The sequence below is a fragment of the Bison bison genome, unplaced genomic scaffold (assembly GCF_000754665.1).
Source record: "Bison bison bison isolate TAMUID 2011002044 unplaced genomic scaffold, Bison_UMD1.0 scf7180017864037, whole genome shotgun sequence".
In the NCBI taxonomy this organism is placed as follows: domain Eukaryota; kingdom Metazoa; phylum Chordata; class Mammalia; order Artiodactyla; family Bovidae; genus Bison; species Bison bison.
The window spans coordinates 8,395,125-8,408,772 of NW_011494609.1; the positions used below are offsets into that span (position 1 = coordinate 8,395,125).

A 13,648-nucleotide genomic window follows, 5' to 3' on the forward strand; every position below is an offset into this window, starting at 1 on the left:
GATCCAGTGTCCCCAACCTCATTTCCAAATATCTGAGCTCCAAGGAGCTGGAATGCAGAATGCGTGGTGGTCAGAGGAGGTCAGAGGAGATCCCATAGGGATGGTGCCTCAGCCACCAGACAGAACTCTCTCTGGAGCAGGGGTTCTCCAGAACTGACATAGCAAAGCTAAAAAACAAGTCTCAAAGGCATCAAACCCACTGGTAAGTATCTCAACTGTCTGCCATGACAAAGCCCATGCTCTCTAGTGGGAGAAAGCAAAATCCAGGTGACCCACAACAAAACAAAAAATGTAAACATGGATATACAAAGACATGAAAGAAAATATAATTGACTATTGAAAGCAAAAAATGATAACCATGTATTATGGGGTTTAGAACATGTGTAGGAGTAAAAAGTATGACATAAAGCACAAAGAATGAGGCAGGAGAAATGGAAGTTCACTGTTTTGAGAACCTTGTATTCTTGTGGAGTGGAGTAATATAATAAAGGCAGACTGTGATGAGCTGATGCTACATATTGAACACAAGAACAGCCACAAAGAGATAAAACAAAGAAGTACAGCTCATAAGTCAAGAGTGGAGGAAAAAAAATGGAATTAAGAAATGTTCAGCATCAAAAAGTGTAGAAAGAGAGGAAAATATCAAAAAAGAAAAATGAGACCAATAGAAAATGAATAACAAGAAAGTAGATTTAAACCCAACTATATGGATAATTACATTTAATGTAATGTGATTACACAAATGTAATGTGTAATTACACAATTACACAAATGTAATGTGATGTAAATGTAAAGCTTAGAAACTTTCAGTAGATTTAAACCCAACTATATGGATAACTGGGCTTCCTGGGTAGCTCGATTGGTAAACAATCTGGCTGCAATGTGGGAGACCTGGGTTTGATCCCTGGAGGAGGGCATGTCAACCCACTCCTGTATTCTTGCTTGGAGAATTCCATGGACAGAGGAGCCTGGAGGGCTACAGTCCATGTGGTCACAAAGGGTTGGACATGACTAAGCCACTAACACACACACACACACACACACGTATGGATAATTACATTTAATGTAAATGGCTCAAAAACTTAACCAAAAAGCTGAAATTGCCAGAACTAATAAGAAATCCACTTCAAACATAAACATGTTAAAAGTAAAAAAGAGGGAACGGGATATAACTAGGAGTATTGAGCACAGCAAAGCTAGAGTGGTGATCGTAACTTGAGGTAAAGAAGACGTCACCAAAAAGCACCAGAAATAAAGCACACATTTTTATAAGAATAAAGGGGTTGATTCATCAAGAAGACACAACAATCCCAAGGATGTACCCAATAACAGAAACAGGAAAAGCATGATGCAAAACCCAAGAGAACTAAGAAATGAAACCACATATCCACAATAGGGTTGGATATTGCAATTCTTATCCTTCAGTAATGGACCGGTCAAGTAGACAAAAAATAAGTAAAGATAGAGAAAATTTGAACTACACACTATCAACCAACTTGAACTAACTGACATTTATAGAATCTTTCACCCAGCAACAACAGTACACGTTGTTTTTTAAGTGCACGTGGAACAGTCACCAAGGTGGTGGTGTTAGTTGCTCAGTCGTGTCTGACTCTTTGTGACGCCATGGACTGTAGCCCATCAGGCTTCTCTGTCCTTGGGATTCTCCAGGCAAGAATACTGGAGTGGATTGCCATTCCCTTCTCCAGAGGATGTTCCCAACCCAGGGATCAAACCCAGGTCTCCTGCTTTGCAGGCAGATTCTTTACCATCTGAGCTACAGGGAAGTCCCAAGATACACCATGTATCTCAGTAAATCAAAAAAGACTGAAGTTATATGGTCACAAAGGATTGAAGAGAAATTAATACCAGGGACTTTCCTGGTGGTCCAGTGGTTAAGAATCTGTCTGCCAATGCAGGGGCAATGAGTTCCATCACTGGTCCAGGAGGATTCAACATGCCACAGGACAACTAAGTCTGCAAGCTGGAACTACTGAAGACCGTGCACCTGGAGCCTCTGCTCTGCAGCAAGAGACGCCACTGCAGTAAGTCCACGCTGCAACTAGAGAATAGCCCTCACACAGCAACGAAGACCCAGCACAGCCAAAGATAAATTAAAAAAAAGATAGAAATCAGTACCAGAAAGATGACTGGAAAATACCCAACTATTTGAAAATTAAGTAATATACTTCTAAATAACAAATATACCAGAAAAAGAACTACAAGGTAAATTAGAAAATATTTTAAGCTGAATAAAAATGAAAACGCAATACACCAAAATTTGTGAGATATAGCTAAAGTATGCTCTGAGGGAAATCTCTAGCTTTGTGTTATTATATAAAAAAAGAAAGATCTATATTAATGAGCCAAGCTTCCTCCTTCAGTAGCTAGAAGAAGGAGAGCCCATTAGATCTGGATCATTAGAAGGAAAGGAACTGCATGGAAGTATTTTTTTATAAAATGAAACGTGTACTAAACCACATGACCCAGCAATCCATTCAATCCCACTGACTCCAAGGGAAATAAAAATGCTGTGTCCCTGTAAATGCTTGTTCTTGGATACTCATAGTTGCCTTATTCATACCCCAGCTGTCCTTCAACAGGTGAATGGATAAACACTGCAGACCAGCCACACCTGGAATGGTACATGTCAATAAAAAGGAAAGAATGACATATACAACATGCAGACGAGGCTCAGAAACAACATTGGGTCAAAAAAGGGTACGTTTTATGTAATTTCTTCTCTGCGAAAGTCTCAAAAAGACACATCTAACCTGCGGTTTCAGAGAGAGGGTGTGGTTGACACAGACCTGTGACAGAGGGGCCGGGGTTAAGCGGGAAGAGGCACAGCACATTTTTAGGTGATGGAAACGTTCCAGGTCTTGGTTTTGGTGACAGTTGACAAGGATGAATAAAACTTTCAAAGCCTTATCAAAATACACACTTGAACAGGAGCATATTATTACACATGTCATACATAAATAGGAGTGATCCAAGATCCAGAAGGCAATGCGACTTTAACAATCAACACCACTGAGTCTATGAGGCATCCTGAGGGCTGGGCTTCTCGCGTTACAGTCTGAATGGACAGCGCAGGTAGTGGCCCAGGGAGACAGGAGTGGGGTGTCACCCAGCGTCTGCTAGGTTGTCAGGACAGGGCATTCTGGGGGGCTGGGCACTTGGGGGGTTGTGGAGGACACAGCATGGCTGCCTTAACAGCAGTATGTGACTTTACATTCTGTAACGGCACCGGGCTTCAATGCTTAACTCATACATATTCAATCCAGGGGCAGCCTACAGCTTCCTGTATTTTTTTAATTTAAAAAAATGATAGCAAGGCCTTACCAGAGAGTTGCTTGATGGCCACGGGTCTCACTTTGTAGGGAGTTCTGCAAGAGAGAAAGCAGTTCCACTGTAAGACGCCATCAAAGACATCCACACACATCTGGCCCAAAAGATAAGCACTTGGGCTGAATTAGAATTTACCAGTGAATTAGGTCTTTTAAAAAAATGAGCTTCTTTGGTGGTTCTGAGCTTCTTCATTCAGAGAAACTCTCAACACTTTAAATATATTATTTAAATAATGGACCCCCTCTGCCATGTTCATATTTGGTTAATAAAACAAGCATGTTGAATGCAGCTTGGATGGCAGAGTTGCCTTGGTCTGCCTTGACACCTGGCTGATGCAGGAGGCTCTCCCACTTTGACTTGGTTTGAGCTCTTGCCGACGGCATCCCCCACGTACACAAGACAGGATGGTGTCAATAACTCAGGTGAAAATGCACTGGCACCTTGGTGATGTCATCACCTTGGTGACGCACCTTGATGATGTCATCACCAGTAATCAAGAGACCCACAGTGGTGGGGAGAGGATACTGGTGATGTCACCACAGATTGAAGGTCATGGTCCCTGACATACAAGGACCCCCAGCAAAGCTGGGGATGGGGGAGATGATTAAGTCAATGGGAAACAGGCAAAAAATAGGAACAGGAAATGGTTGACAACAGTTAACAAAAATAAAGAGAGGCACCCCAACAAAGAGGCTATTTTTTAACCCAACGGTTTAGCAAAATTCTAGAAGCAGATGACCAGAGTGCTACAGGGCACAGGGAATCAGACTCCGACAGGTACTGTTGGTGGGCGTATGGACTGCCAGCACCCTGGGGACAGCAACCACGGAGTCAAGTTTAAAATCCACGGTCTCATCAGGTGAACCTGGGAACGACAGCAGTAACGCCTTTGATTCTCTCTTACGGCAGCGACCCCCCTGCTTCTGGCCCCAGGGCCTGGTTTCACGGAAGACAGTTTTCCACGGACGGGGGAGGTGAGGGGGTGACTCTGGGATGATTCAACTGCGTTACATTTATCATGCACTTTACTTCTAGTATTATTACATCTGCTCCACCTCAGATCATCAGGTATTAGATCCTGGAGTTTGGGCACCCCTATCTCACCGGGGTATCTTCATATGCCACTTATTCATTCATTCAGCACATTTTTTCACTGAGTGCTCAGTGTGGTTGGGTTCTGGTGACATAACAGCGAGCCAGACAAAAAGGCTCTGCCCTCACGGACCCAACGTTCCACGGTCAAATACACCTTGAAAGGACATGGCTGCTGCCTTTTGAATGGCTAAGAAATACTCAGGCCCCTCTCCACTGGGGGTGGATGATGCCTCAGCTGAACTGTGGAAGGTCGAGAGGTTGTTAAAAAGATGGAGACAGTGTCCAAGTACCGAGGTGGAGGGATGCCCACGACACTTCATTAGGAAGATGGAGCAAGAGACAGGGTCACAGCCAGTCAGCCAGCTAAGCCCTGGAGGAAGAAATCATAGGTGCTGGAAGGATGCACACCAAACACCGAGCCTGGGTGTGAGCTGAGCCACTTCAGGCACGTCTGACTCTGTGCGGCCCCACAGACCAAAGCCCACCAGGCTCCTCTGTCCGCGGGATTCTCCAGGCAGGAATTCTGAAGCGGGTTGCCGTGTCCTCCTCCAGGGGATCTTTCTGACCCAGGCGTCTCTGGGATGTCTAACTGCATTGGCAGGTGGGTCCTTTGCCTCCAGTGTTAACTGGGCTCATACCTGTGGTTTAATGGTTTCCAGGCCACAGAAAAAAATTGTCTGCAATGTAAAATGCCGATAAAGTATAAAAATAACAGCCGCGTGGCACTGTGGCTGGTGGACAGACAACTCCAGGAGCCTCTCAGACCTTGGCCTCCCACGAGGGTCCTCCTGGGAAAGAGTACGGACGGGCAAGGCCCCCAGACCTCCTCAGGGAAGCACCTTGCCTAGAGAAAGGGCCTCTTCCAAAGACCCCTGGAAGCTGGTTATTTGGGATGTGGGTACCTTCACTACAGAGGCTTCACAGTAATGGTATTCGGGTCCTGGCAGATCACAGAGCACCCTCCTCAGAACCCACGCAGCATGAAGCGTGGTCCCACCTGCTGAGCCCGTGGCAGGGAGGGCTTGGCCAAGGTAGTACCAGCAGTCTTGGTCTTCACACTGACAAACTGAGCAGGGTGACTCCATCTTCCCTGGTTCCCCCCACCCTAGCAGGCGTCAGCCTCGTCAGCTTGCAGACTGTGGGAGGCAGAGCTCCGGGAGGGGGAGCTCACTGAACCCCCCCGAATGTGCGTGGAGCTGACTGTGAACCAGCTGTGGCGTGCTCCGAGCCATGTGTTGGCCCCACCCAGGAGAGGAGTGAGGGGCTGGGGTCTGGGTAACCAAGTGAGAGGGTGGAGAGCCACGGTGAGGCGACTGTCACCACCCCCTCTCCTCCTCCCTCCGCACCCCTCCCCCATAAGCAGCACTGACACCGGGCCCGTGGGGAGAGAGGGAGCCTGGGCCGTGGGGAGAGAGGGAGCCTGGCGCTTTCTCTCCCTCCCCCTCATCCCTGTTTCTCTTTTCTCCCCCTCCTCTGCAGCCACAAGACTGTCTCTCCTCCCTTCCTCCCCACAGACCTGATGCAGGTGTGGGAGGTGGTAGTGAATCAGAGCAGGTGAGGGAGGTGGGTGGAGGGAGAGGCAGAGCTGTGCATCCCAGCACACTCAGACCACAGCTGGGCCCTGCAAAATGGCACTTGGCTCCTCCATCCTTAATCCTCTTGATTCTCAATGGCAGGAATGTTCTCAGAACCAGTCACAGCGTTTCCACGAATGAATAAACTCCTGCCTCAGCCCGAAAATGAGTTGCAGCTTCATTATTTCTTCCTCAACAACAGGACCAACATAAACCACTTTCCACTTGCCTTGAACTTGTATTTGTCTTTTTCTGAAATGTAACTATGTCTTTTCAAACATGTTTAGTGGGAGCCAGGATGGAATCCAGGAGGCATTTTCCCAGCTGGCGTACGTGGTCACATACACCACCCATGCAAGTGCTCAGCCATTTCATGCAGTGGGCACCTCACGTATCACAGCTTGGCTAAAACTGGAACTAAAGGAGTGATTATGTCACACGTGTGCTGTGCCCTCCTGGCTCTTCCCTCTCTCCACATGCTCTGCCCTGCGCCCCATCTTTCCCTGAACTATTTAAGCGCCTGTTTCTCTCCTTTGATGAGGGTCTTGAAGCATTAGTGGCAGAAACAGAGGGTGTTCTCAGGAGGCAACATGCCTGTCAGTGGGACACCATGGGATCCAGAATGTCCCCAGTCCAGCAAGGACCAGATGCTCGGTCCCTCTAAGCAGGATCTGAGCAAAGTTGGGACGTGTCTACTTGCATTTGCTGGTTTTCAGGAATCGGGTGGTTAGCAATCAGCTTTCTTACCATTTCCAAAAGAAAGAGGAAGCCACTCAGCCCACTATTTGATAAGAGCCCCTCTGACTTAGGTGAATATATGCCAGGTTATTTAAACTGCTGGTCTGAAACATTCGCTGATTATTAAGACAAGAAGTATTTTGAAGACAGAGTCAGAAGGTCATGAAATTTGGCTTGAAACGACCTGAAAAGATTAATATAAGAGATGGGGCACCCTGATTTCTGATCGGTATCCAGCTGATCACCGTCAAGAGTCCTTGGAATTTGGAGAAAAGACTGTGAAAATGCCCCATGAGAACATGACCTGGGCAGAAGGCAGGTGAGGTGGACCATCTGATGCCCCCAGGGAGCCCCTCTTGCAAGGTGGTTCCTGAGTCTGAGGCTGGCGGGGGGTGGGGGTGGGGGGTGGACAGGCACTGACCAGGCTGGCAAGGCTGAGGGGCTGCAGGGTCTTCAGAGATGGAGGAAGCTGGAGGGACACAACCTGATGTGACTGTCTTCTGAGAAGAAGCAAAATTCATCCAGCACTTACCAAAAAGGGAAACCCTGTGTCTGGTGGGCATGACCTTCTGGTCACTGCTGGGGTCAAGGGCAGTTTCCTAGGTTTCCCACACTTTACATCTGTGATTCTGGTGTCACATGTTCGAATCACCTTTGTTGTGGTTAGCCCCTCAGTCGTCTGACTCTTTGCGACCCCATGGACTGTACCCCACCAGGCTCCTCTGTCCATGGGATTCTGCAAGCAAGAGTACTGGAGTGGGTTGCCATTTCCTTCTCCAGAAGGTCTTCCCGACCCAAGGATCGAACCTGGGCCTCCTGCACTGTAGGTGGATTCTTGACCACTGAGCCACTGGGGAAGCCCTGGAATCACCTGGTGAGCTTCAAAAATAAATCCCTCACAAATTTGAATTTACTAGGTCCTAGGAGGGGACTGGTCATCAGCACCTTTTTGAAGATCCCTGGTGGTTTAAACCTTTAGTCAGGGCTGACAGTCACTGTTCTGTTGGGCTAGATCACACTATGCATATATAAAGCGGGCAGGACAGCCCAGTGGCAGCTGGAACGGTGGTACTGGAGAGCAGGAGGCAAAGGAGCAGATGGGAGGCCTGGACGGGGGCTCGGGTGTGAAACCTCGGGAATACTGCCTCCTCAGGGCTGAGAGCAAGAAAACAAACACAGACGGGGAGAAGCTGGAGGCGGAAGCTCCAAAAATGGAAAAGGGCCACAACCCCAAATGCAGGGAGTGGGTGAAGGCAGCAGAAAGAGATGCTCAGCGGCCAGAATGGTGATCAAGGGGGTCCTGGCCAACATCACCACCACCTGGGAACCTGCAGAAATGCCAGTTCTGGGGACCCACCCCAGACCTAGGGAACCAGATGGAGGGGTTGGAGAGCAGGAGGGAAGAGGCTCTGCTTCAACCAGCTCCTGGGGATGCACATGAGGCTGGTGGTCTGGGGGCAACGTGTAGGTCTGCAAAGAGAAAGTTGTGGGGACCACTAAAACCAGTCCCCAGCCTCTGCGCCATTGACCTTCGGGCAGGTGAGTCTGGGGTGGGGGGTGGGGCTGGCCCTTGGCTCGGGGACATGGAGCAGCAGCCCTGGTCTCTGCCCTCTGGGTGCTAGACACCTGTCCCTGCTGTGGCAGCCAAAACATTAGACTTCCCCCAGCGTCTCCTGGGGAACAAAACTGCACGCCATTGACAAGGGCTGGCACAGAATAAAGTGCCAAACGAGATATGATGAAGTGACAAAACAGAATAGACAACCTACAAACTGCTTTAACTAATTCAGGAAACACGCAGCTTTGCTCCATCAGAGACCAGATCACATGGACAGGACACTTCCCCTCTGATGACATCATTTTATCTTGTGGACGTCAAGGGTGACAGGTCACTCGTGCCTTTTCTCATGAATACAGATCTGGGTCAGGCTGGAGCTGGTGCTGCAATTTACAACAATGTTCTTGGAGTCTTTGGGGATTCAATTAGCATTCTTCCTTCCGGGGAGCCCGGAGCCGATAATCAGAGCGTAATCAGCGCCAGAGCACGTGGGAGCAGAAACTCCTGATGATGAAATTAAAAATTCAGGAGACTGATGGACACAAAAGGAGGGGGAGGGGAGGCCTGGCAGAAGCACCCAGTGCTCAGGGCAGGACAGTACTGGCTGCCCACCACTGAGCTCAAAGGACAGTGGAGGTTGTTCGAATGTTCCAGGACTTCGTACCTCCTGGGGTTTGTTACTTCCTCGGCTTTCTGCACCAAAGCCTGGCAGTTCTCACTGGCAGTCCTTGCCGGTGACTGGGCACCCTGCACCCAGGTCCGAGTGATAACTGACGTTTGCTCAGCTCAGATCTGCATGCACCTTGGGTCGGGGGAAACTTTAAGGCACTTACATCGGAGGTCCCAGGGACCGCATCCCAGGAGCCTAAATATTTCCACATTGCCATCAGGCAGCCAGGGGCCCTCCGGTGGCTGGGACATGAGAGGGTCTGCCTGGACACGCCCCCTCCTGCAGGCTGGAGCAACTGTATCAGTCCACTTGGATGGCTGGGTTGACCCGTGTTGCTCAGAGGGGGATGCAGTGAGTGGCAGGAGCAACAGGCAGGGGTCCCCAGGGGTACCCCATGCCCAGTCTCACTCCCGCTCCCAGCCTCGCATGGAACACGGTTTGGATTCTGCCTGGCCCCACTGAAAATATAAAGTGGGGACCGCCAGGGATTCTGGCTGCTGGGCAGAGGGCCGGGCACGAGTGGGAGGCTCTGCTCAGTTCTCGTCTTCCCTCTGGCCACAAGCAGCCAGGCTGTTCTACTGATGTTCACAAATGTGTTTACTGCCCAAGCCTCTACCTCTCCGGCCTCTCCTGGTTCCGTTCCTCCAGCGCCCAGGCTTCCTCCCATCACTGGGCAGAGCAGCCGGTGGGCAGCACTTGCTCAAGGGGTCAATGCCCAGTGTCACCAGGTGCTCTGGTCAGGGAATCTCCCGCTCTGATGGACAGGGGCCGGCTCTGCTGCTGTCACTTAGTCCTCGGCTTCCCCCTCTGTAACTACCCCCTCAGAGGGCTCCTGTGGACCCTCAGCAAGGTCCCTGGCCACGCTCAGAGCTGCCGCTTTCCTGGAAAGTGACAAGTTCTGGACAGTAACCGGAAGCCTCTACCCAGACTCTCCCATCTTTGGTTTAAACGCGGATTTCCCTGCATCTGCACATTAAGAAAACAACGCTGGAGACCCCAGCGTGCCTGCAGAGAGCGGTCAGACATGGCGAGAAAGAGCTGATGAAACCTGCCAGCCACTTACCGTTCTGAATTGGCGGGCATGGTGGGGTCAATGGAGACCATGGCATCATCCGTGGTCAGGAGGGAGATGGTGGTGTTCCTGGAAGACAGGAGAAGCCGTTGTCTTCACCCTGATGTTGTCTCCTGGGTGCACACTTGAATCTGGGCCTCCCTTGAGGTAGGAACCTGAGCACCAGGCGGTCCTGCCCAAGGGGCTCTGAGTGGTCAGCCCCAAGACTCTGGCCCTCAGCTTGGTAACAGAATTAAGGGTTGCAGGTGCACTTTTAAGTGCTCAACAGATGTGTAAGTCATTTGAAATGGGAATTGGAGAGAGTCTAATTTGTTGAGTTGGGAGGCTCAATAAAACTGTGGTAAAGTAGAAATGAACATTTATATCAGCCGGTAATGAATTCAGGGTTTGCTTTTCCCTTTCATTTCCTGGGGGAGTCCATCTAAACAGGCAAAAAGCTCTCCTACTAAACAGTTTTAAGAGGATAAGTTGAAACTTCCTCTAACCTCCATCTCTGGGGGGCCTCTCACCCAAGGTGTTGCCTTAATCATACGACTTAACTCTGGTTTTCAGTTGTGTATTTTTAAAATTTGTGCCGTGGCAGTGACACCTGAATCGCAGGGTTGTTCTAAAAAGGAATATATATTTATTTCTTAGCACACTGCTTATCAAAAGATGCCCCAAACTGTGGGCCAGTTCTTGCTGCTCCAGGCTGCCACTTGCTGTAATTTCAGGCATGTAACCTATTGCCTAACTCTCCTTTTCTCACCTGACTCTGAAAGGTCCTGACTGTCCTTCCTTCTCACCGTCCTTGACCTGGGTCGTAACTTTAAAGTTAACTGCAGGTCAAAGTTATTCCTGATTACTCTCTATAGTCACGAAGTTAGGACAGAAAATTCACTTGCTAGAACAAACTGCTGACTGTGGTTCTCGAGGGTAGTTTTCTGGTCTTTTCAACTTATTTCTGATATCAGTTTTTTTCTTAAACGTTGATCTGGATCCCTGGGTCATCTGGGGCTGGGGGATCACAGCCTAAACATTACCACGCTTCTTTATCCTTTCTCCCAAAACAAAGGAATAAATGAAAGAAAGAAAAAAAAAGAAACTTTTAAAAACAGCAGTTTCTGCCTAATCCTGCCCAACGGTTCACTCCACTAACACAGCTATGATTGTTGGTGGGCAGCCGGCAGCGGTGGCTGAAACCTCCAGGGACTCATCCATTGATTCGAAAGGTCCCATGTGCAAGGTGCAAGGTGAGTCCATCAACCCTTCCAGGCCTCCCATCCCCTACACTCAGCCACTCGGCCCCCCAGGTACCTGCCCCTCCGGGTGAATTTAAAGGCAACCCTCTGGTGGGGTGACTCTGAGTCACTCACCGAGGCAGGCCGGTAGCGATGCAGAACAGGTCCATAATATCACTGGAGTTGCAATACTTGCTAAAGACCACCTGCAAAAACAGAAGCACATGGCTGTGAGGGGCGGGCAGGAGTGGGGCAGCTGGTTTCCACGGTGATGTCAGATTCCAGGGGGTTCTCTCTGCTCCCGACCTGCAGGTTAATCTTACAAAGAAAAAACCAAAATCACCGTGAGCTCTGGAATGCTACATGCACATCTCATTGAATTGACTTATACAAGTTGAGGAAAACATGACTCTCTTGTTCGTTGAAGAGTTGTGAGAAACAATGCTGTCACCCAAGTAAACACACTGGCAGGTGACAGGCTGCCCTGTGCCCCACTGGGGACGTTGATGTACCACCCACAACCTCGGCTTAATCATGCCCCATCTTGCGGGGCGGGTGCGGGAAGCTCAACGACCTCTGGGGCCATTATGTTAAAAAACAATTTCAAGGTCATCAGCTTAAAAATAAAAGATTGCCCTTTAGGATTTGGGGACTGGGGCTGCAGGACTAAATCAGACAGGGAATCACAATGAGAAAGGATGTGGTTGGAACCGTGGGTCCACACAGGGAACAAATTTCACGCAACGCAATTAATTCTGCACCCAGCCTGGGTGTCCAGTCCTGGCTGGACAGGAGAGAAACACGTTCACACCTGCACCTTTTGTCCGAGGGGTCTCGACTGTGAGTGTGGGCTCCAGAATCGCTCCCTGGGAGAGGGGGCTTCAAGTACAGCCTGCGGTTGTTCTCCAAGGCTGGACGGTGCATGGACAGTCCCCGCCAAGGCTCCTGTTTTCATCACAATAGCTGTTTTCCTTCAGTGTTCTCCCTGGAATGGCTGTAAGGCCCCTCTGCTCACCAGCAGGAGTGGGCAGAGCCTCTCCACTGAACATGGGCAGAGCCACGTTGAACAGAGTGGGGATTTTTCAGTGCCCAGAGCACTGTTTTTTTTCAGCCAGATCAGTCTGCATCTTTTTTAATTGGAAAGAGTGAAATAGAGCAAGCAGATATTTTCTCCACAAACGTGGCCGTTCCCTGACTACCACAGCTCCTGTGTGCCACTGGCCTGGCAACGCTGAGACAAAGCCAGCACCCCTGTCCAGGCTGCCCACTCCATCCCCCACCCCAGGCGGTGTCTGCACTCCCCAGTGACGGGGCCATTGATGGGCACTGTCCACCCGCGGCCACCATCCTGGCTCAATGCAGGTCCACCAGGACCCCTGCAGCACCCCCGCATTGGCCCTGCAGGCTCCCGGCCCAGCACCCAGCCTCAGTTTCTAGAACTCATGCCTGGTGGTGCTGCCTTTCTGTGCAGAAGCCTTTGCTGCCCTGTGCGTCCACGGTGGAAGGAAGGTCCACCTCCCCGCTGGGCTCCTGAGGTTCTGGAGTGTGTCCCTGGAGCCTGTGTCCTGGCCAAGCCCTCAGCCCGCCTTCACTCTAGTCCACGGGCACCCCTCCCTGCCCTCTTTGGTTCCGGGGCCCCGCTTCCCAGGGGCTCTCCTCCCCTCTCTTCCTCCCAGCCATCAGGACTTGGCGCAGCTCCCCCACAGGGCCTCCCAGCTCCACTGCCAGCAGGCTCTTGCCTTCATCCACCGTGTTCTCAGGACAGCACACCTCCAGGGCCCCCGGCACAGGCTTTCATTCTCACTTTGGCTTCTAGGGCTGCGCCTGTGTGGGGTGAGGTATGGAGTCTGGCCATCCCACCACTGACGAGGGGCCATTTCTGACTTTCCCGTTTGAACCTTTCTGAAGTTCATGTCCATTTGGTGCAGACTGACTTTGTGGGTTTTCTCCAGACCCCAGTAAAGGGCAGGGGTGGGTGGAGGCGGAGGGTAGGGCAGCTTTGTCTGTGAACATTCGATTTGCCCGAAGATTCCAGAAAGGGGTGAGGCGGCTTGCAGGTCATGACCAGATACTGGTCAGGAGTGGAGCATGGCTCCAGGAAGTCACGACTGAGCAGGCCCTCCCCAGGGAAGACAGACCCAGTGCCTGGAATATCTGGGGAACCTCGACAAGAAGTGAGTCTGCCCAACTTTATAAGCACCGCTGATGAAATCTAGAGGCGAGTCTTTTGTGATGGTTTCCTAGCCTCAGGATAGCGAATAATAGAAGCTGTAAAAAGTCCAATTATGAAGTCTTCCAGTAAAGCAAGTCCAGGAGCGCCCAAGGGGCTCACTGCCATTCTCGCTGCCCCGTGTGACTGATTCAGCTCAA

The 13,648-nt window shown here is 50.3% G+C and overlaps 1 protein-coding gene across 2 annotated transcripts in view; it reads right to left on the reverse strand.

Annotated features, from left to right (window-relative positions):
* The window catches only part of PDE9A (phosphodiesterase 9A), a 104,513-nt gene that overhangs the window by 62,561 nt on the left and 28,304 nt on the right, over positions 1–13,648 (reverse strand). For both annotated transcript variants that reach the window (XM_010834920.1, XM_010834919.1), the window contains exons 2-4: positions 11,414–11,484; positions 10,050–10,127; positions 3,346–3,389 (exon numbers count right to left, since the gene is read on the reverse strand). In XM_010834920.1, the coding sequence (XP_010833222.1) occupies positions 3,346–3,389; positions 10,050–10,127; positions 11,414–11,484 (193 nt within the window). The remainder of the gene's footprint in view (positions 1–3,345; positions 3,390–10,049; positions 10,128–11,413; positions 11,485–13,648) is intronic.